The 23,064-nt window shown below is 42.1% G+C and overlaps 3 protein-coding genes across 4 annotated transcripts in view; 2 read left to right on the top strand and 1 right to left on the bottom strand.

Annotated features, from left to right (window-relative positions):
- The window catches only part of LOC102223871 (cat eye syndrome critical region protein 2), a 52,899-nt gene extending 46,514 nt beyond the window's left edge, over positions 1–6,385 (top strand). For both annotated transcript variants that reach the window (XM_023348776.1, XM_023348783.1), the window contains 4 exons: positions 897–1,593; positions 2,400–3,711; positions 4,559–4,626; positions 4,739–6,385. In XM_023348776.1, the coding sequence (XP_023204544.1) occupies positions 897–1,593; positions 2,400–3,711; positions 4,559–4,610 (2,061 nt within the window). In that variant the 3' untranslated portion in view covers positions 4,611–4,626; positions 4,739–6,385. The remainder of the gene's footprint in view (positions 1–896; positions 1,594–2,399; positions 3,712–4,558; positions 4,627–4,738) is intronic.
- A 1,637-nt stretch (positions 6,386–8,022) lies between these two features.
- Positions 8,023–17,798, top strand: ada2 (adenosine deaminase 2). Its single transcript, XM_005795852.3, has 10 exons — positions 8,023–8,234; positions 9,583–9,889; positions 10,873–11,092; positions 12,675–12,888; positions 13,209–13,336; positions 13,911–14,001; positions 14,070–14,178; positions 15,304–15,461; positions 16,308–16,510; positions 16,582–17,798. Exons 2-10 carry the CDS (start codon positions 9,586–9,588, stop codon positions 16,664–16,666), a joined length of 1,512 nt encoding a protein of 503 aa, XP_005795909.1. The 5' UTR covers positions 8,023–8,234; positions 9,583–9,585; the 3' UTR covers positions 16,667–17,798.
- Positions 17,799–17,876: 78 nt separating this feature from the next.
- On the bottom strand, positions 17,877–22,861 carry LOC102223354 (RIB43A-like with coiled-coils protein 2). The gene is made up of 7 exons (XM_005795851.2): positions 22,618–22,861; positions 22,153–22,234; positions 21,005–21,316; positions 20,117–20,235; positions 19,165–19,323; positions 18,044–18,210; positions 17,877–17,967 (listed from the first exon to the last, which is right to left on the bottom strand). The coding sequence occupies exons 1-7, from the start codon at positions 22,732–22,734 to the stop codon at positions 17,898–17,900; spliced, it is 1,026 nt and encodes a 341-aa protein (XP_005795908.1). The 5' UTR covers positions 22,735–22,861; the 3' UTR covers positions 17,877–17,897.
- Positions 22,862–23,064: the final 203 nt, after the last annotated feature.

Genomic DNA, 23,064 nt, shown 5'->3' with positions numbered 1-23,064 from the left:
ATAGGAGCAAAAAACCTGTAGTGTGAACTATTGCATCATGTAGTCGATGTGCCCATCTTCTCTATTTAAATCTAATTATTACTGAAGGGCAACATAATATACAGACTTCATAATCTGCACTCTTTTGGTTGAATGCAGTATTTATTTCCACTTTGGCTTTATGTTGTTTAGTTTTTATCAAGTACATTTTTTGTTAATGGAGACTGAGAATCCATTTTGTTTTTGGTTGTTTTGTTTATTTTGTTTATCAGTTCCAGTGTTTAGTGTTCTTTTGAAAATAAAGTGTATCTATCTTTGGCAGGAAATCACATGCATTATTACGTCATTTCCATTAAATCAGTGTAAAAAGGTCTTCAGACAATATTATCGTTTATCGCAATAATTTTTTGAGACAATTAATCGCTCAGCAAAATTTGCTATCGTGACAGGCCTAGCTATGCTACAGATTTCCCTGTCAGCAGATCCTGTTTTGAATGCTAGGTTAGTTAGCATGGCCACTGATGTCAACGAGTAAACCGTTTCCTGTAACAGTAAGCTGTTTCTCTGCCATTAGCACACTATGCGAGTACATGAGGTTGATTAACAGCGCTAAGCCCCTCCTCCTGGTTCTGATTGGTTGTTTTTGGTGCAATTCTTCAGACGGCAGTAACAGGGAGGAGGCGGAGGAGATGGATTTGTTTCACAAAATATTTCATAACAAACGGTCTGATGACGACTTTAACAAACATAAAAAAACATTTTTTATAAAAGTTACTGCAGCTTTAAAGACAAAACTGTATAAAATATGACATGTTGGATCCCCATGTTTAAGGAATCTATGTTTCTCTGCCAGTAAACCTGCTGTGCATGGAAACCAGTCAGCCCAGTTAACCCAGTACTGTTTTTGTGTTATGTAGACTCATTTGGCTGATGGACATCACATGGGCCCCAGGTATCCAATGGGGCCAAATCCTAATGGGGGCCCTACACAGCAGCGGCCCTACATCGGTCCGACTCACGGTCCGTCCCTGGGGCCGCGCCCCACGGCCCTCCAGCCTGGCCCTCCCCCCGAAGCCAGCATGTACCCATCCCACCAGCGCCCCGAAGGCCGCTCCTTGCACCCCATGGGCAGCCGATTTCCCGGCCCCGAGGGACCCGCTCAGCTCCCCTACCCCGGCCTGAGGCCCCCCGGCCTGGGCTCCTCCTCCTGCATTTGGCCCGGCGTGAACGGCCCCAACGCTGCCAACCAGCGCAGCTTCAGCTACGGCGGCATGCCTCCGCCGATGGGACACAAGCCGTGGCCAGAGGCCGCCGGTTACCCGCAGCATCCCCCCAACGCACCGCATCAGATGTCCGGCTCCCTGGGGCCACCGGCCTCGCGGGCCCCGGTGCTGCAGTCAGACCCGGCGAGCAGGACTCAGTCGTCTTCCATGCTGGAGAGCCCAGAGATGCTGGCCCTGCAGCAGCTGTCGGCCTCCTCTGGACCCCCTGCTGGCGGCTTTCATCAGCCGGGGGCCCCATCAGGGTTTGGCAGCATTCCCTCCAAACAGCTTCAGCTGCTGGGTCCGACTGGAGACAGAGGGACGGACGGCCAGGCGGACACGGAGCCCAGAGGTAGACACGACCTTTCATTCTTCCATTTCTGTTTGATGAAATCGAACGTTTTCCGTCTGAACGCTGAAAGAATGAACTTCCTCTGCTTTGTTTAGTTATCACTAACAGCAGGTCGCTCAATCAATAGTCATCAATATTTACCTATTTTCACCAGCTTTCTTTCACAGCTTCTGACGATTAATGTATTCACTTTAAAATCACCAACTTTAATCTATTTTATTGGGGTCTTATTTGATTGAATTAAATTGCGTTCAATAATTTCCAATTGTATGATTTACCGATTTCTCTTTTCTCTCTTTCTACCAAACACTGAATAAGTCGTCAGTCTGGTGTTTTGGTCTCAACTAGCCCTTTTTTAGGGATACTTTTGTTTACACAGACTTTATAATTCTTTTTATTTGTTCTTTTTGTTTTGTTTATTTATTATGTATATTAATTGAAAGTATATTCATCTTTAAAAATGTGTTTTTGCATTATTACATCTTCCAACGTTAAACGCGCTTCAGATGTCACCATTTAGTTTTTTCCTTGTTTGTCCGAACATCCAGGCAACAGTGACGTCGTTTGAGGTCAGCGCCATGCTACGTAGCTAAAACAACATTAGCTTAGCATAGACTCATCAACACCGTTAGCGAAGTGAGAGCGTTGTCTTGTAACAGAAGCTTCCAGGCCAGACCACTGCGCTGAATAGTCTGACAGTATTGGTATCAGGATAATTAATGAGACTTTGAGGAATAATTTCAGCCCTGAAGTCGATCTGCGTTTGTCTCGACGTTCTGCTGACTCGTCTATTTTCTGTCCATCAGGTCCAACGTCCAACAGCAAAAATGACGTAAACATCCGTAATGAAGCAACGCCACAAAGAAGCGTTCCTGCCATGAGGCTGGAACTGGCTGCCGCTCTGAGTCCATCAGGCCGCCCCACCGGGTCGGAGCGGACACCCAGTTCCCAGATTTGCCAGCAGGGGGCAGACGGGCCACCAGAGGGCTCCTCCCGGCCTCACGCCGCCTCCCCCCCGCCGTCCCCGCAGCGCGTCACGCTCAGCTCCCTGCCGCCCAGCCACCCCTCCACGCTGCTGCCCCCCCAGCCCAGCGCGGCGGAGCCGGGCAATCAGCGACCCTGTGAGGCCGTCGGCAGGCCCGACCCGGAGGCCCTGATGTCCGCCCCGCCCGGCATGTACAAGCAGTTCAGCAGCCAGACCCCGCCCATGGGGGGCTCCATGGGGGACAACACAGGCAGCAACGCGGCCCAGAGGGGGCCAGGTGGCTACAGCCCCGCGGCACCACCCCCCTCCCAGTACGGCCTGGGCGGCGCCCTCCATGCACACTACAACAAGGCGCCGTTTCCCAGCCAGTCCTTAAACGCCCCGCCCCACCCTGCCTACCAGCAGGGGGGCAGCAACGCCTTCCCCTACCAGCAGCCGCCCCCTCCGCTCAGGAACATGTTCCCTCCCCATCAGTACCAGCAGCCGGCCTACTACGGCCCGCCGCTCAGCAGGGAGGGGTACCAGCCCCCCTACCGGCCGCAGCAGCCGGACGCCCCCAGCGCCTACCTCCCTGTGGGCGCCGCCAGGTCCAACGGTCACTTCAAGGACAGCGCTGCATCACCGCCGAGCTCCAGCCGCGCCGCCTTGCTGTCTCCCGCTGGCTCAGAGGAGGGGGGGTGCGCCGAGGCGCCAACCGGTCCAATCAGCAACCAGACGGCCGAGAGCTCAGAGCCTCCGGAAAGCCCGAAGGAAATCCTGGACCTGGACAGCCACAATGCCGCCGCCCGCCACCGGGGAGCGCCGCCTCTCCCGCTGCGACACACCCATCCGGCAGGGTTCATGTATGACCCCCGAGCGCTGCACCCCGGCATGCAGCAGGGCGGCGCCCCCCCGCCTCACATGATGCCCCAGGCGGCGGGTGGTGGGACGCCGTACCCTGGCCAGCCGTACCCGGACCCCTGCTACGCTGCCCAGAGGCCCCACCCACACCTGATGGAGGCGCTGCAGCGGCCCCAGCTGCCCTACCCCCCAGGGCAAATGCGCATGGCCTTGTACCGACACCCCAGAGCTGCAGGGCACGTCCAGGGCATGATGGTCCAGCAGAGGGGGCCGGAGCGCTTCCTGCACCCGGGGTAACTAATCCGCTTCTTCTACATTCTGAGGGTTTCTGAGATTTAAAGTAAATTGGTATTTATTCCTCCTGAAACTTTCATTACTTCTGTCAACTTGTTGAGGATTAGTATTAATAAGTCTGACTTGAATTAATTAATTTGACTTTATTAATCTTTAAAAGGTTTATCAAGAGGCCCCCGGTGAGGCCCCTGTGGGACCCCGTCTCATCGGGGCGGTTATGCAGGAAGGCCAGATAAAAGCAACTTTACACAAGAGCCAATCACAGCTCACAGTTTATTGCCACATTAATAATAATTAATATGAAATAGTTGAGCATTACAATAATGGGATTTAAATAAGGTTCAATCAAACATGTTGATGATTAAATTAATTTTAGTTTCATCATCATTTACTTTCCTTAAATCGTTGTAGATTCAATGATTGGTTGAGCCAAGACGAGACTGTAATATAGAAATACGTTCTAGTTTTGAGATGATGGGAAGTTTTGCTTTTTTCGATGACGTTCAGTCCACACTTCTCACCAGTAGGTGGCAGTAATGTTCCACTAAGTTGTTTGCCAGTCAGTCCTCAGTTTAGGTTTAAACCAGGTGAAGTGCTTTGAACAAAAAGGTTTAAACAGAAGTTCGAACCGGGTGGCTGGTTCTGGTTCTGACTCGGTCGGGCCCAGGATTCTAGACAGACCTCCTCTTGGTAGCTCCAGCTTCCTGGAGTCGACATGAGAGACTGATCAACCAACCAGAAGCAAATCTAGGTGTAACTTGAGTTTATTAAAGTGATTTGTAATGTTTTAACGTGCGGTTTGTTTGCTGGAGCAAAAGGTCCTAATCAAAGTTCACATGGTTCCAGGCAGCAGATGATGGCCACACCTGGAGGTGCTGGAGCGAAACAAGGACTGTAAAAATGTGAAGATCAAAGTGAGTAGAAAACCTGACGACAATCTGGAGATTTATGGAGAAAATTCCTCGTTTTAATTTATAAACACCTGCTGAAGTTGACCTTTAACTGACCTTCATTCTCGCCTTTCAGGTACGGATTCAACAAACTGCTGGGACAGACAGGAAGTCCATCCCAGTCACTGCCGCTGTTTCCTGCTGGGAGGCTCCAACCGACCAGCTGCCACAGCACACAGAATAAAATGTGAAATAGTTTTGAGCCACAGAGATCAAACCTTTTCCTCCTGACTGTTTCTTCCTACGCTGAAGCTTTTATCCTGGAACCAAGGGAACCCCTTTAACCACTAGGTCAACCTGACCAGCGCCGGCGACGCTGCCTTCAGGGACGCCGGGCAGCCGCAGGTCGTCTCTTAATCTCAGGTGTAGGAGAGGCGGATCCTGAGCGGCCGCCTGCTGATGCCTTCTTCCTCTCTGTGAATGTATGATTAATCTTTTAGACGACAAGCGCAGCTCTGCAGTTGCACATGTAGGGACTCTGATTCCTGCCACTTCTACCCATAACTCTAAAAGCGTCTCTAAACTTCAGTATGCACCTGTTCAGCGCTGCCTTGATTTTACGAATGTCCTGACAGGAAGCGGTTGCTTCCGTGATTCTCTGTTATGCACTATGAGTTCAGTCAGTCCAGATTCCCCAGAACTGAGTGGCCTTCCTCAGAACCTCTGAAATGATTAGATATCTGTCCTGTACTACTGAGGTCCCGCCGGTACGCTGCACACGCATCCGTCAAACACGCAGCAAAAACGAAGCTTCTTGTGTTTAGAGTTTCAGGTGTCTTCCTCCTCCTCCTCTTCCTCCTGCTGTTAGTGGTCAGGTTCTCCTCAGGGTGTACAGATTCAGATTACGGGTATTTTTGTGAATCATTCGAGGAAGGAGCAGCACGTCGAAACTTCTATTATCGGCCGACTTTCTGCTTGTTTTTCTCATAAATGTGTTTTAGTTTCTTCTGATTCTTATTCTTCTTTCTTCTTCAGCTGATTTAAAGTCATTTTGGATAAAAATAAATGATAATTCTAGTTTTCTCGCTTTTCGTTGTGACTTGTGGCGGTTTAGTCTTTAGTGCGGTTTAGTAATGATCTGAATCTACCTCATCTAGCTGCTGGCTGGCGTACATTTCTTCTCCTCCCAGACTCCCCCATCAGTGTACCATCTCTTCTAAATCCCAATGCATGATGGGAAATCTGGTTCCAGTCTGTTCGGAGTCCATTTGAACCCACGTCGTTTAATAAATGCGACGTCTGGAAACACTGGAGAGAGTTTCCCTCAGTGTTTTATCAAAGTAGTAAAATGTAAAAATAGCAGGTAGCATTTAAACAGGTTGTGTGTGTGGGGGCGTGTGTGTGTGTGTGGGGGTGGATGTGCGTGTGTGTGTGTGTACTGGCCGCCAGTTGACTGGAACCGATTCTCCCTCTTCTGTCATCTCTGCACTAGCGACAAACCCATTAGGCGTGATTAAATGTGAATCATATTTATTTGTTCTTTTAAGAATTTTTGTACATTTTTGGACTTGTTTTAATGTAACTTTTTCCCTGTGACGTTTTTAAACCGTCATCCTTTAACCCAGGAGGACGGCGGCTTTGGGAGGAGGGAAAAAAGTCTTGTACCTTTTTGTTTCTAAAGTGGAGTTTACATGTTCTTATCTGACTGACACGGATTATTTTGGGAATGGAATGGATTATTTTCTATACTGTCTTAGAAATAAATAACGTTTCTCAACTCAGAGTTTGTTTTATCTGTTTTTGCAGGTTTCTGTAGTATTGACCACAAATTTACAGAAACTTTCTCCTTTCTAGCCTCTCAATGTGAGAATGTGGTTTGTAAAGACTGTCAAAAATTAACACCAGTAATTTTGTCATAAAAGGAAAGAAATTTCATTTTTCAGCATTTTATTCATTCATTTATGTCAGTTTCAAACTAAATATGTAATTAGCAAGCTAAAGCTGCGAACTTAAACAAAGTATTTGCTAAATAGTTTGAAGATAAGTATGTGGGTTTACAAGCTAAATATTTAGTTTGAGGCCAAAGATTTAGCTTGCTAACTAAATACTTAGCTCTAGATTTAGTTAGCAAGCTAAATCTTCAAAAATATTTAGTTTGATGTCAAATGTTTAATTAGGAAGCCATTCATTTGGTTAGCAAGGTAAATATTTAGGTTTGAACTGAAAATTTGGTTATCAGGCTAAATATTTTCTATTTAGCTTCAAACTTAGCAACATTTTCCAGCTGATCGCTCTACATGCTTTCTGTCCCCAGCCTGTCAGGCAGGTGGACGTCCATGTCCAGGTAGATCTGCAGGTGACCCACAAAAAGTCTTAGAACACATTGAAATGTTCAGTTGTTACATGGAAAAAAATGAAAAACATCAAGAGAAATAGAAATATAAACAGCCGCCATTGTCCTGAAAAAGGTGTGTCAGCAGAAACGGATGAAAAGGTTCACACAAAAACCCAAACGTTAAGAGAAAGTTTTTTTATTTGATCAAAAAACAAGATTAATAATAATAATAATATATTGCACAAGACTAACAGAAAACCGGGAAGAGGTGTGAAAACCTTTTCGTAAAACAATTCTAAATATAATCAAAAATATATAAAATTTTAACACATTTTGTTCATTAAAATTCTAAAATGTTTCTATATTAACTGTTTTTTCACCAAAGTGATACTTTAGTACAGTGATACTTCAAGATAATATTACTCAAAAGTAAAAAGATTAAGACACTCCTAAGCTTAAAGTTACTCAAGCAAATGTTACCAATTATAACACTGCCCTGATAAGAAATGCAGGTTTTGTATTTGCTAAAAATAATAAATTGAAAACTGATATTTTTCTTTTGTTTTTACATAATTTTCCAGTGACATCACAGAAGAAAATGTCTCCATCCTCTTTTTGCAAAACATTGGTGTTTTTTTTTATAAAACCTAAGGACAGAAATAAACTGTTGGTTCTTTAAAAAAATAAAATAAATGTCCTATTTATTAATAATTATAAATATTCTTTTTTCAGAGGATCGGGTCACATTAGCGGCTGTTAGTGGGTAAAAATGTCTGACTCAAAAAGGCAACAGCACCCTGTTAAAACCTCACCCATGCAGAAATTAACCAGTTTAAAAGGACGAACAAAACACAATTGATACATTCAGGTGCTGAAAAATTTATATCCTCTTTATGTAAAACATTTTTCAGTTTTATTTATTATAAAACCTAAGAAGATAAATAAAACCCACCAAAACAAAAATAATTTGCAAAAATGATTTCCTTTTACTCCTCTTGCCGTTGTCTTTTTTACATCAGATGAACCAATTAAATAGCGAGCAACTTCCTCTTTCAGCCAATCACAGCACAGGAGGCGGGGCTTTATGCCTGGAAGTCAGTGCTCAGGGAGAAGGTTCTGCCCGCTGTGGGTTTAGCAGCGTGTTTATTTGTGGCCGCTCGTCAGAAAGTGGAGAAAACAGCTTTGTCCGTCGCCGTGTCCGTGGGTAAATCCTCTTTACTGCCGAAGTGACCCACAGCTTCCCGCGGAGCTTTAGTTCCCCCACCTGCTGCCCGACAGAAGCCGCTAACTCAACCAGGTAATGTCACATTTATTTATCCCCTTTGTGTCTTCAAACAGCGACGTTTCCCTCCAGCTTTCCAGCTTCTGAACTTGTTAATTATCGGCTGATTCTGCTTTTAAGCTGGTTGTTTGCTGCATGTGAGGAGAATTTAACTTTTATGTGATGAGTCCAGTTCCGTAAACACAAGCAGCGGTTCTGTTTGTTTCTGCTGCCGTTACTGTTAAACCGACATTTTATCCTCAGTCCAGATAAATAAAACCCACTAATGTGAAAAAAGAAAAAAGAATGAGTAATAATATCAATATGAATAATATAAATATCATTAATATTAATATAAACAGTAATAATAATAATGATGATAGTAACATTAATAAGAAACGGCTTAGAACCACTTTACGTTCAAGATCTGTTGTTGTTGCATCAACCTTCCAGAACCCTCTGGTTCTGGTTCTGGTTCTGCTCTGCATCCACAGAACCAGAACCAAACGAGGAGAAGCAGCTTTCAGCTTCTATGCACCACAAATCTGGAACAAACTGTAAAACAGCTGAAACACTGACTTCCTTTAAACCTCGACTAAAACCCACCTGGTTAGAGTTGCTTTTGAAACGTAATCAGTCGCGAATGTAATGATGGATCTGGACTTAATGTCGTGTTTTGATTGTTGATTCTATGTTGCATGACTTTGTGTTTTTATGATGTAAAGCACTTTGAAATGCCTTCCTGCTGAAATGTCCTAAACAAATAAAATTTGATTGATTGGAATTTGATAATAACAAGGTATTTTAAGTATTGATTGCTTTTGTGGCTCCCTGGCAATGAAAACAAAATGATCAGAATATTAGCTAAAGCCGATGACTGTTAAAGAAGATGACTGTTCAGAGTGCTGTATCCATGCACAGGAGAGGAAAGTTCAGTGAAAGGAAAAGGTTAAAAATAGGTCATGAAGTACCGTGGATAGATTACTGAGATAAATGTAAGTTTTTAATGAAATCCCAGAATAGAAATGTTTTTGTCATTGTAACAGTGAAACATTTGCATAACAAAATGTTTCGTTTGTGCAACACATTTATCTTGTTTTCCCCAGATAAAAGCAATGTCTTACGTAGAAAAACTTTTTACTTATGACTTATTTTGCTCTTACTCATTGATTAAAAAAGTTAACTGAAACTAAAATAGACATTAAATAGACAAATTTACCACAAGGGGGCTGATGGGTAAAAATGTTTGGAGCTACACCTGCAGACTTGACCTGTAAGTCTCAGTCTGGTGGGTTAAAGCTAAATATGTGTTTGACTCTGAAATGCTTCAATAAATACAGAAATTATTGTATTTCTATTTAAATTTTTTCTCTCCGGATGTCAGAGGATGGCAGTCCGGCTGCGGCGCCCCCTGGTGGCGGCGGCCTCCCTGTTTCTGTGCTGCCTGGTCGGGGTGTGGTGCGGCCCGGACCCCAGGCTGCGGAAGGAGCTCATGGAGCTGGAGGCGTCCATGCAGACGGGCGGCGGGATGGTGCTGACGGACGCTGAGCAGCGGCTGGACGCTCTGCTGGCCAAACTGAAGCAGGACGAGATGTCCAGGAAAGACTTCCCTCCCTCCATGCACTTCTTCAAGGCCCGGCGCCTCATCCAGGCGAGTCCCCTCTTCAGGCTGCTGCAGAAGATGCCAAAAGGTAAAAAGCAGAACGAGTTCAGAACGACTTGCTGAGTTTTTACAGTGTTTGTTCATATCTGGTTTCAGAAAATAATGTCAGTTCTCAGATTTTATGCTCCCAGTGACAAAAGGTTGATGTGCATTGGTAGTTCTGCAGCAGATCGATATTTGATTATTGTTCCTAATGTTATACAGTGGGTTAGGTTTGCATGTAAACTGGTTGCAGTTGAGCCTAAAAAGTTTATTTTTATATTCCAAAACAAACATCGTCAAGATGCACTTTACAAAAAAAACTCATTTCAGTTCAGTCACATCCATTCCAATTGACTGGATGTGAAATATCAATCAGTGCATTAAGTTCACTTCTCCTGTGATGTCACACTCACAAGTTTGTTACTGACAGCCATCTTGGTAGGCAGTTGCTATGAGAACAATGAGGCAACAGCACAACAGATGTCATCTCAAGACATTTTACAAAAACGTCCAGATGGAACAGAGAAAAGATCAGAAGAACTGAACCAGGAGAACTTTCTGTGGTAAAGCAGAAAGTTACTGGCAGGAGAGTGAGACAGCATTATCTCAGCCAATCAGAACCGCAGACCCGAGAAAAAACATAAAGTTAACAGTTGAAATAGCAGCAAATAATGCAAATTGGAGAGTAGTAGGAGAAGAAAGTGAGGAAAGGTGGTTAGTTTATCCTCCAGCAGCATAAGAGGAGAAATCCTACCAACACTTAGATTAATATTGTTACTTACTTTCAGCTGAAACTAAACTAACGACTAAACAGAAACAAACTTTTATGTGTTTAATTTAACTCATTTACAGTTTAAAATGAACATTAACAACAATTTTGACTGAGAAAGAATAGTTTGAAGAAAACAATCTTGTATAATCCACCCCTTCTCTCAAAAGTCAATTCAACAATCAATATATGTGTGCATATAAAAATAACATGAAAAATCAGTTTCTTTGGTCTAATTAATGGTTAATCCAACCTGGCAGGCGGCGTCCTTCACGTCCATGACTTCGCCATGGTGGACGCGGAGTGGCTGGTGAAGAACGCGACGTATCGCCCGCACTGCTACATGTGCTTCACCGACAGCGCGTCCGTCCGGTTCGTCTTCGCATCGCAGGGGCCCAAACCTGTGGAGCGCTGCTCCCCCTGGGTCCTGCTGGAGAGCCTGCGCTCCGAGACGGGCAACGCAACCGACCTGGACAACAGGTGACTCACGACTTCCAACAGATTCCAGGCAAAAGATGGAAAACCTATAAATTATTTCTATTTTTTTAGCTTCAGATATTTTTCCATTAAAGTGGCTTAAAATCTTCAGTTGTTACATAAATGTTTGGAGGTTAGATAACGGTAATAAACAATGCAACTAGACAGGAGCGGCAAAATTATTGCCGCAGATTATTACAGATTTTTTACAGAAGTAAATTTTTAGAAATGAGTGTTTCTTGGTTTTGAGTCTGTCCAACCGTTGCTGTGATTATGGGATGTTTTTGATCAATATTACTGCCAGATTACGCTGGATTTTTATTGTACTGATGGTGAAAACAGGTTTTCTGAACAAGGTTTCTAGAAGTAAAAGGGACCCGCAGCACCACAGGTCCTCCATCGTGCTTTAACAGAGTTTTAGCAGCTCCTTATGTTTGCTGTTTTTCACCCAACAAACGTTGCAGAAGTCTCAATGTAAGAAGAATCTGCCTGAAGCTCAAAATCTGAGCTGCATGTTTGTGACAGAAACAGACTGGCAGTACCGACTCCCACCACCAGGCGTCTCTCTTTCCCTTTTCACGTCCTGACTGCACATGGTGGAGGTTGAAGCTGTTTTATTAATGCTCTGATGACTGCAGATTTAACTACTTATGAAGTTTAACAAACATTTTCTGACTTGAACAACATGTTCGCTTGTCTTTCCCGTTATTAGGAGGTGGTAAGAGAATTTGGATGCGAATATGTTTGAGTCCCAGGGAAGCAGGAAGTCAGGATCACTAATAAAAGGTTTCTAGACCTATAAAATGTTTATTTTTCAGAAATCTTTGGGAGTTGTCAGTTTAGCGCCACCTACTGGGTTAGAAACAAACATTTTTTACTTATCAGGTGGTTAAATGTGCTAAAACTTCACAGTTAAGTTTATGCTGCTCCAATTTAATCAGTTTTATAATTTTTATTGTTATATCCGATTGTTGATCATTTCTGAGAAAGAAACAATGTGGAATATTTTTAGTTCAGTTTTTCTTTTTATTGGCGTTAGGATTTCTGTTTTGAGAATTTGACAATGAAATTTTACTTTAATTTAAAAAACATTTACCATTTATTTTCAGGTTTATTTATATAGAACATTTCAGTATTTCTTTACTTCATAAAAACGTTGTACGGTCATCAATTATGAAACAAGCAAAAGAACTAAGAGGCAATCAGTTTCCTATACAAACTGTATTGTTTATTAATATTCATTTCAGACATGTTTAAAGAGGACAGTGGTCCAGTCCAAGTAAAATTCTCTCAAATTGATGTTTTTGAGAGAATTTTACTCTCAAAAAATTCTTTTTAATGTTTCAATGTTTATGTGGCTCCATAAACATTAAATATGTTAATGTTTATTAACATTAACATATTTAATGTTAATGTTAACATGAAATATTTTAACTTGTAGATTAGTTAATATTCTAGTTATTCCAGCTGCAAATAAACCGGGTTTATTTGGGTGGTACCGGGGGCCAGTCGGACCTTCGCTCTGGTGACTCTTCATCGTTCTCCTCTTCATCGATTCTTCATCATTCTCCTCTTCATCGTTCAGCATCAGAGGTAACCTGACGCTGTTTACGGACCGGGATCCGGAGACGGAGTTCCCCAGCCAGGATGCGGTCTGGAACCGCTTCGAGGCGGCCTTCGGGGCCTTGTGGGGGCTGGTGACCTTTGCCCCCGTCTTCAGGGATTACTACATCGAGGCTCTGAACCAATTCTACGCAGACAATGTCATGTACCTGGAGCTGCGCGCGCTAATCCCTCAGGTTCGGACCGGCCCGCCATGATGGCGACTTACTCTGCCAGGTGTTAGCCAGGTGTAAACCAGATGTTAGCCAGGTGTTAACCAGGTGTTAACATCCTGTTAACCAGATGTTAGCCAGCTGTTAACCAGATGTTAGCCAGGTGTTAGCTAGTTATTAACCAGATATTAACCAGATGGTTAACATCCTGTTAACCAGCTGTTAACCAGCTGTTAGCCAGGTGTTTGCCTGGTTTCAGCCAGCTGTTAGCCAGGTGTTAGCTAGGTGTTAGCCTGGTTTCAGCCAGGTGTTAGCCAGGTGTTAACCAGGTATTTCACCTGCAGCTGTACGAGCTGGACGGCCGCAGCCACGACCAGGCCTGGACCCTGCAGGCCTACCAGGACCTCACCAAGCAGTTCGTCTCCACTCACCCAGACTTCTACGGAGCCAGAATCATCTTCACGAATCACAGGTGAGTCTGAACCGATCAGGTTTGACCCGTCAGGTCCAGAACCAGACACTGAAACTTTTCATGGCAAGTCTTCACAGTTGTCCAGCACAGCGGCCTGTAGGTAACAAATGTTGCTGGACGATAAATTGTTCCAGAAGTTATTGCGATAAACGATAATATTGTTATTTTCCTGTAATATAAGGGTAATTATAAAGATCAATAAACTTTAAATTCTAATGAACATTTAACACTGGAACTGGAGACATTTTAGAAATCCAAAATAAATAAACTAAACAACTGAAACTACAAGTAAAATGAAAACAAAAATAGAAAATGGCTAGTTGAGACCGAAGCAGCCTGGAGACTTTTATCATTCAGTTTTTGTAGAATTATTTATTACCTCATAATAATAAATAATTCAATTTAATAAATACATTTTTCCAGCCATGGCTAAATTCAGACGGTATGAGGTTAGCATTTATGCTAAATAAATGTAATAGTTATTGACTATGTTATTTTCCATATTCTGTAGCATGTCTGAAGGGTCAGAGGTCAGAGCGTTTGCTGCTGTCGCTGATCGTGTTTCTGTCTTTAGGCACGCTAAGCTGTCGGTGGTAGCTGCAGCTGTGAAGGAGGCGATGCAGCTGAAGAAGGACTTTCCTGACTTCCTGGCCGGTTTTGACCTGGTGAGGTCCAACAGGAGCCGGCGAGTGTAAAGCTGCTGGTTCTGGTTCTGTAATGTCTGCGTGTCCAGGTGGGCCGGGAGGACCAAGGCAGGACGCTGTGGTACTTCAGGGATGCCCTGGCGCTGCCTGCAGAGAAAGGCGTGACGCTGCCGTACTTCTTCCACGCCGGAGAGACGGGTGAGTCCCGATCAGAAAACCGAGACTGCGCCTCATTTAACCCAGATCATAAATGTTGGTTTATTTTTATAAGTTCAGTTGCTCAGACGAACAAATTGTTGTCACAACTACAGTGGTGCAAAAAGTATTTCCACACTTACAGATTCTTCTTCTTCTTTTGTTTTGTTGCGCTAAAATTTTCCATTCATCAAACAAGTAATAATAAAGATAATCTGAGTGAATAAGCAGTTTCTAAATTACAGGCGTAAAGTTTGTTACACAGTCAAAAATTATCAGCAATACTTTTGGTTATTTAATCTGTTTTCAGAGGGCAAAACAAATAGGGGTTAAATTTTCACTCCTATTTTCACCATGTTGTTCATTCACTTTTAAAGGTCAATTTCAACATAAATATTTAGTTGGCAAGTTAAATGTTTAGCTAAATATTGAAGCTACATATTTAGCTACAGTTTCAGTTAGCAGATGTAGCTGTTAGTTTATATTTCACTGAGCCACTTGCTAAATATTTAGTTTAAAGCTAAATTATTTCCTTGTCAACTAAATATTTGACTCACAGCTTTTAGTTTGTAGAGCCAAATATTTAGTTATATTTTAGTAGATCAAAAATATTTAGCCCTGAAATGAAGGTTTAGTTTGATAACTAGATAATCAACTTGCTCACTGAGCTCAGCCTTATTAAAAATGGAGAATAACGAGTTATTTCATGATTTATCAAGAGCTGATTACATGTTCAGTTGGTTTCTTTTTTTATCTTAGGACTGAAAACTGCTTTTATTATTCACTCTTATCAATATTAATAGTTATTAATGATCTGAGACGTTTTTAGTGTGGCTGAAATGAGACTGCAAATATTATTTTTCATGCATGTTAATATAAACCTGAGCTGTTTAAAAAGAAGTAGAAAATAAAACCTGATGTCTTTTAAAACAAAGTTTAATTTCATTTAAAGAGAAATACAGCAGTTAAAATAATTGGAATAGTATTTCGTGTAATTTAGTTTGGGATCAAATGAGATTCTTCTTAAATAATTCAGTAACTTCAGAGTGAATGTTTCTTCAGGTCCACATTAAGGTAAATCTGTCATTTAGAGCAGAAGGAACTGAAATATTGTTGTGCTGTGAGCAGACGTTGAGGGAACTGAAGTGGATCAGAACCTGCTGGACGCTCTGCTGCTCAACACGTCGCGGATCGGCCACGGGTTTGCGCTGCAGCGCCACCCGGTGGCCAAAGATCTGTCCAGGAAGAGGGGCGTGGCTGTGGAGGTGTGTCCCATCTCCAACCAGGTACTGCTGCTGAACATCTCCCACAATGCATCTCTTTACGTCACATTATCATTTCAGATTAATTTAGTCCTATAATCCAGCTTTATAACACAGAATTATTACATTTGATGCTTAAGGATTAGATAAAATTCAGTTTGTCAGAAAATGAAAACATCAGGCCCTTTAAACGTCATATAAACAAATTACTCAAATCAAACTTAAAATCTCTGCATGTAATGAATTTATACAAAGTTCTCTTTAGATTGAGATATTTAAATTAATTACATTTGTTTCTAAAATGACAGAAATAGTATTAGAAGGTTATTGATGTATATTTTTTTCTTTTCAGGTGAATTTAGTATCTTTGTCATCAGATTTCAGGTCACCTTAGGTTAGGCTGTGAACAGAAATATTAATTATTTTTGGGAAATTAATACATTTTCTGACCTAATACCTGTTGACTGAACTAAAACCATAAAAGAAAAATTCATCAGGAATTTTGATGTTGGATTATTTAAGTCATAACTACAATAATAAAACTTATGACTTTTAATCTCATAATTACAAAAATAAGACTAATTCTTGTAATTGTGACGTTAAAACTTGAAATTATGAGTTTTATTGGCATAACTATGAATTTTGTTCTCATAATTATGAGTTTAACTCATGTAATTACAAGAATTAAAATTTGTAATTATGACTTATTGTTGTAATTATTATCTTTTATTCTTGTGATTACGACTTTAAAACTCGAAATCCTGACATTTATGCTCATAATTATGATTTTAACTCTCTAAATTCTGAAATGGGCTTCCAGACAGACAGCATGTTCGTTCCTGTTGATGCCGTGACCTCTGACCCCTCCAGGTGCTGAAGCTGGTTAAGGATCTGCGGAATCACCCCGCCGCCGCTCTGATGATGGAGAATCACCCGCTGGTCATCAGCTCCGACGACCCGGCCATGTTCGGCTCCTGCGCGCTGTCCTTCGACTTCTACGAGGCGTTTGTGGGTTTCGGTGGTTTGAACTCCCACATCGGCTCCCTGAAGCAGCTGGCCGTGAACTCCATCAGGTGGCGCTCCGCCCGGACGGTTCCCACTTGGCCTGCCGGTCGGGGTCTGAACTTTCCCGTCTCTGTTTCAGGTTCAGCTCTTTGACTCCGACGCAGCAGGAAGAGGCGCTGGTTCTGTGGCAGAGAAGATGGACCGAGTTCGTGGCTAAAAACTAATTTCTGAAGACCAACTAGAACGTTTTTCTGTCACATTGAATTTTTTCCAGCTGTTCCACTGAAACAGATGATCCTCAACACATTCATCCTTTTTTTTTTTTTTTTACAGAAATAAACCCAAACAGCTGCTGCTTCATTTAAATCAGGGGAAATATTGATTATTTTCAATAGAAAATGTGAAACTATTGATTATCTGATCCCTGGACCGGCACTATTGCTGCAGCTAATGATTATTTTAGTTGTCGATTTAACAATTATTCTGATGATTAATTAGGTCTGTCACAAAAAACTAATTTTCCAGTTAATTAAAAGAAATAAACGATAATATTGTCATTTTGAAACCATTTCAACTATTATAGTAATAATGGCATATTAATGCAAGTACATCCTATCAAATGTAAGAAAAAGTAAAATTTCTGAAGAACATTTAACACTGGAACTTTTAAATATCAAAAATAAAGAAATAATTAAAATGGATTATGAATGTCTGTAGCCCAAATTGGGTTTGAAAAATTAATCATTTAACCATTTTGTGTCAGATCTGCTTCTCCTTTAAAAATAGGTTTTAAATCTCAGCGGGTTTTTATATTGGTAAAGTAAAAGTTTAAAAACTAAATAAAAATGTTAATGAAATTGACAGGGAAAACAGGCAAAAGTGGCAGGAAACACTTTTGTAAAAAGAAAAAATGGACGTTGTAGTGGGAGTCAGATGCAGCACATCTTTAATGATTCTTGTCCAACAGAAGAAGCTCATTTTAATTTATCAAGCTGTTTACTGACTGGTTGCTGTGACAGGCCTACACTGACACTGCTGATGATTTTTCCTCCAGCCACTTTAGTATTAAGGGTTTTTCTGGTCGTGATTATTGTTGTGCTAAAAGCAGTTGGAGTGTCAGAGACGTTGTGCTAGTTTTTCTAAAGACGCTGCATGAATGATCAGAGAAACTCTGGAAAGCTGAATGACTAGAATAAAACTTTTCTCCACTCTGATGTTTGAAGAACAAATTAAAAACTATAAGTATCTTTGCCGTTGAGATCCCATCTGTAATTTAGCAAGAAAAAAGTTTTTTTGTTGCTGATTTTGTTGAATAGTTGAATTATTTAATTGCAAAGCAGTAAAGTTGATCTAAACATTTTGTGGATTGTTCTTGTGTGAAAATAAATTGGAAACAGTTTATTTGAGTTTAATGTTTGATCGTCTCGCGGCGCGGCGCTGTGATGTCATCCTGCGTCATCTGCTGCAGGTGTTGAACTGGGTGAAGAAGACGTCGTCGATCCGCCCCCTCTTCAGGTCTGGCGTCCTGGAAACAAGACGAGAGAGAAAGCGTCAGTCTGCGGTGAGGAGGCGCCGGTCAGGGCTCTGCGGACGCCACTGACTCCTGCAGCCGGATCTGGGCCAGCTGAGCGTTGACGCTGTCCAGGTGTTTCCTCAGCTGCTTGTTCTGCTTCTCCTGCAGCCGCTCTAGCAGCAGGGCGCTGCGGGCCGAGTCCAGCAGGAGCCGGTTCTGGTTCTCCTCCCTCTGCTTCCTCTCCATCTCCAGCCTCTGCAGCACAGACGCACCCACGCGATGTTAAAGGGGCAGGATCGTGTTTTCCAGGCACATAGAGCCACTTCATAGCAAAATCAAACTATGTTACTGTCAGCTCTTAAAAAATCCTGAGTATATCAAATGTGACTTAAAAGAAATTTGACTTTCTGATTTAACACCTTGAAATTGGGCCTCTGTCTCTTTAAGAAGCTCCTGCTCTTTCTGAAGCTCCGCCTCCAGGAAGTCGTCCCAACATGGCTCCTCTATTAACCCTTTAACGTTTTTACCAGCGTTGCTCTGAGCAGCAGCTCCTACAAGGAGCTCAGCAGCTGTTTGCCAATTGCTGCTGGCTAGTCTGAAGGAGCTGCGCCTCGAAGGCGGGGCTAGGTCCACCGAGGCATTTTGAACAGCTGAATGGTTGCCATGGAGACTAAAGAATCAAAGCAACACTCCAGGTTTGGTTTTGATGAGGAAAAAACATTAAAATTTGACTTGAAGCTAAAAAAATGTATTTTTTACATAACATTCCCTTTCTGCCTGTCATAATTACAAATTTTTTTGGACGATAAATTGTTCCAGAAGTTATTACGATAAATGATTATATTGTTTTGAGACCATTTTGCAGTAATCTAAGGAAAAGGGCACAATAATGCAAGAACAAATTGTCAAGAATAAACTTTAAATTCTAATGAACATATAACACTGGAACTGGAAAACATTTTAAATATCCAAAATAAATAAAGTAAATCATAAAGTCTACAATATTACAATAATGTAAGCAATATTATTCTTCAAAACATGGCTAGTTAAGACCAAAGAAACGTTTTAATTCATTGTTATCGGATCCGATACTAAACCTCAGATATCAGAAGTGAAAACGTGGATCGGCACGTTCTAACTCCGGATCCGATACCCGCCTGAACCCGATTTGTCTTCAGCTGGACGGATCGGGTTCAGGCGGGTTCCTACCTTCTTCTCCAGAACCTGCCGCAGCTGGAACTGGGTGACCTGCTGCTGCGTCTCTGCAGGATCCTTCCTGTTGGCGCCGGGATAGAGGGCGGGGATGCTCAGGGCGCTCAGAGCGACGTCCTCACGCTGCTCCCGTTCCCGGTTCATTTTCTCCTCAAGCTTGTTGAGAAAAACAGAAAATAAAGAAGTAACTCCGCCTGAAACTTTCAAACAAAAACTGCAAACCAAACTTTACATGTTTTGCATTTAAGATGAAAAAAAAACAGTTTTAGCTCCACCTGGTTCAAATTCTGTAAAAATCTCATATTAAGCGCCTTTTTCCATCCAATTATCAATAAAATATAATCACCAGATCAGTTCTGATTTATACTGATGTTCAGTCCAGCAGAAAGGCCCGAACTTTTCACATGTGGATGTTTTTTCTGCAGATGAATCCTTTGCTACAAATGACCAAACGTTCGCTAAAGGAATGCTGTTATTACGTTTTAGGCAATACAATATTTATTTTCTTGTTTAAAAAGTTATGTAATTATTTGTTTGTTAGCATTTTCTTAATGTCTTTGAATTTATAAATAAGCTCAAGTGGTTGAATAATTGAAATTTTTTCTTGCATATTTTTTATTTACCCAATAAAGCCTTTTAATACACTCTAAGGAATATATTAAAGGATGAAAATGTGACTAATTTTAGATTTGTTAAAGCTAAACCTGCCAGGTAGAACAGATTTACAGAAAAATAAGTTTTTTAATCTTAAATGCAAAATGTTTATAGTTTTATACAGGTTTGGTTGATTACTGCTCTGACTGTTTTAGTATTTCAGAAAATGGCCGTTTTTAGTCTGTATTACTCCAGTTAATTATTAATCGATGACTAAATGAGTTGATGATTAATATTCAATTAATCACAGTTAATCGTTTCCACCTTTGGTCATGAGTGAGGGGAGACGTCTGACCTTTGCTACGTTGTAGTTTGCGTCGTTGATGAGGTCGGCTTTTCTCTTCGCCATCTCCAGGTTCTGGAGCTCCATGGCTCTGCGGCCCATTTCCTCTCTGTTCTGGTCGTCGAGCAGCGCTAACCGACGAACAGAACCGTCAACGTCGCCGCGCTAACGCACAATTTAAAGCTGCAGCATGTAACTTTTTACAAATAATGTCTTATTACATATTTGTTGAATCTGTCACTATCAGTATAAGACAGATAATCTGTGGAAATAAACCAATCAGAGTCTGGAGGCGGGTCTTAGCGCTGTCAATCAAATTCCTGCCACAGAATAGCACAACGCTGTTCCTGCGCTGCAGCTGAATAGCTGAATGCTGCAGCGCTTACCAACAATGTTGCATCGCTGCAGCCAAACGGATTTTGATGCCATTGCAGAATATTGTGACAATATTGGAAATTATTATGACGCTGTTGTCAAACATGTTGATGACGTCACCAAATAGTGACACGCTGTTGCCAAACGCATTATTGATCATTTGTGATGCTGTTGCAGAATAGTGCTGCGCTGTTACTATTGTGAGTCCTCCTGCTCTCCTCTGTGTTGCAGCACAGCTAATGCTAGGCTAGTTAGCACGGCCATCAATGACAGCAGATAAACGGTTTTCCTGTAACAGTGAGTTGTTTCTCCATCATTAGTATATTTAGCAGCGTGTATATATGTTTGATTGACAGCAGTAAGCCCCTCCTTCTGGCTCTGTTTGACGGTAGCTCAGGAGAGATCTTTCTTTTCACAGATTATCTGTCTCTATTAAACTGTCCAGACATGCCGAACGTTTTAACAAATCTGTAAAAACGTATTTTGTTTCTGAAAGTTTCCTCCTGCAGCTTAACGCCCGCTCACCGTCGATCTTCATCTGCAGCCGTTTCTGCTGCAGCTCGTTCTTCTGCTGCAACAGCCAGTCCCTCAGCTGCTCCTGCTGCCTCTGCTGCCGGCTGCCGGCCTCCGGGTCCTCGCCCAACAGGCCCGGCAGAACCATCTGGGACTCGGTTTTCTTCAGGGCGTCCGGGTCGTTGAGGTCGAAGTCGCGGCGGCTCTGAAGATTCTGGTTCTGGTGCCAGAACGCGGCTCGGGCCTGGTGCGCCGAGCGGTCCGCCTTCTCCTGCCGCCTCTGGAGGAGGCACGCTGCTCGGTTGTACTGCTGCACATCAGCATCTGTTGAGAAACAAAAACGTTACGTAAGGTTACTGTCATAATTGAATCATTTTTCATAAATATGCTCTAATTAAAGCTGCAATATAAAACTCTGATTTTACATAATAATTAAAACCATCACCATGTTGTGATGATGGGGGCATTAATTAATGTGAATAATTCATCATTGTCATGATAAATTTCAGTTATGATGAATAAATTAAAAACTAGTGACAGTACGATCAGAAATGTTAATTTTTGCTATTTTCTTCACTTTTTGTTCCACCAGAGCATCAAAATATCAGTAAATTTGAAAATATGATTAAATGTTTGATTAAATGTTTAGTGACATCAACCACTCTATGAGGAAGAAGCCTCTTTCAGACAGGAGCTTTTTCAGGAACAATATTTGTGTTTGTTCAGCTATTAATACACTTACCTAATAAATAAGGAATAGTTTTAACATCATTTTTAACGTTATCAATAGTATCTTTAAAATATTAAGTCCACATCACCCCCACCTGACAGATACTCTGTGAACAGGCAGTCTGAAGAAATGCAACCAAAAACAACCAATCAGAGCCCGGGGAGGGTCATAGTGCTGTCAATCATTCCCGTGTACGTGTTGCTGAATGTGCTAATGGTGGAGAAACACAGGAGCAGTGCACACAGGCATGATTGACAGCGCTAAGTTCCTCCTTCTGGTTCTGATTGGTTGTTTCTCGTTCGCCATGGGAGAAGGCAGAGCAGCTCATGGTACCGTCACGATACAGAGACAGTTTAGACAAATATGCAAAAAATATTTAATAAATGTTAAATACTGCAGCTTTAAAGGCTGAAGCAGGTCATTTACTCACCGTGAGCGTCTTCTTGATTTTTTAATTCTGCTTTTCTTCTCAGCTTCTCTATCACCTGCAGATCTAAAGCTTCTTTATCTACCTGTGAACCGGATCAGTGGATCATCACACATCAAAAACAACCATTGTTCTCACTGACGTATAGCAAAGCTTTTAAAGTTCCTGCGGTTAATGATAATCTAATCCAGATTTTAATCTAAGGTGTAGCTATCCAATGCTATCAATATTTAGCTTCAAGGTCAATTTAAAGTTAGATTTTCTTTTAATTTTGCATCAAATAAGGAGCTTTGATACAGCAGAACTCAGCCTTATCAGCCAGAAGTTGTCCAAGACTCTTGGTAGTTGAAAGATGATTTTATTGCGCTTGTGGCGCCCCCTGGACCCTCTGGCCCTGGGCAGTAAGCCATAAAACGGTCAATATTTAGCGCCGGTGCCATTTTATCCTCTGCTCTAGCAGAAACTCACCCCAATAGTCCTGAATTTATCATTAAAAATCCTCTCCCGCCTGTCCGCCTCGTAGTTCCGGCGCCGCTCCACGCTCTCTCTGGCTTTTCGTTCGCGAGGCAACTCCACCTGAAACATTTCTGACTCGGAAGCAGCCTTCACCTTCTTCTCTCACACTGAAAACAAACTGGTTGCTAGGTAACAAGAGATTCACGAGCTTACGGAAAACGACGCCGCAGCTGCTCCGTTGTATCCGGTTACGCGTCCGCCATGTTGTGAGGGGCAACTAGGCCAAATCTGAACACTAGGGGTGACAGAGAGTTTTACAACATCTCAAAACTTCCACCGTAAAAGTTCCGTTTTCCCGGTTTCCAGGTGTGGGAAGAACTCATACAGTCGGAGGAAGGAAGAAGTTCATTTCATCAGCTCATTCTCTTGATTTAACCAATTTTACTCTTAAATTACTCA

Source organism: Xiphophorus maculatus, chromosome 2 (assembly GCF_002775205.1).
Source record: "Xiphophorus maculatus strain JP 163 A chromosome 2, X_maculatus-5.0-male, whole genome shotgun sequence".
Lineage (NCBI taxonomy): Eukaryota > Metazoa > Chordata > Actinopteri > Cyprinodontiformes > Poeciliidae > Xiphophorus > Xiphophorus maculatus.
This window is presented reverse-complemented; position numbering and strand designations above follow the sequence as displayed.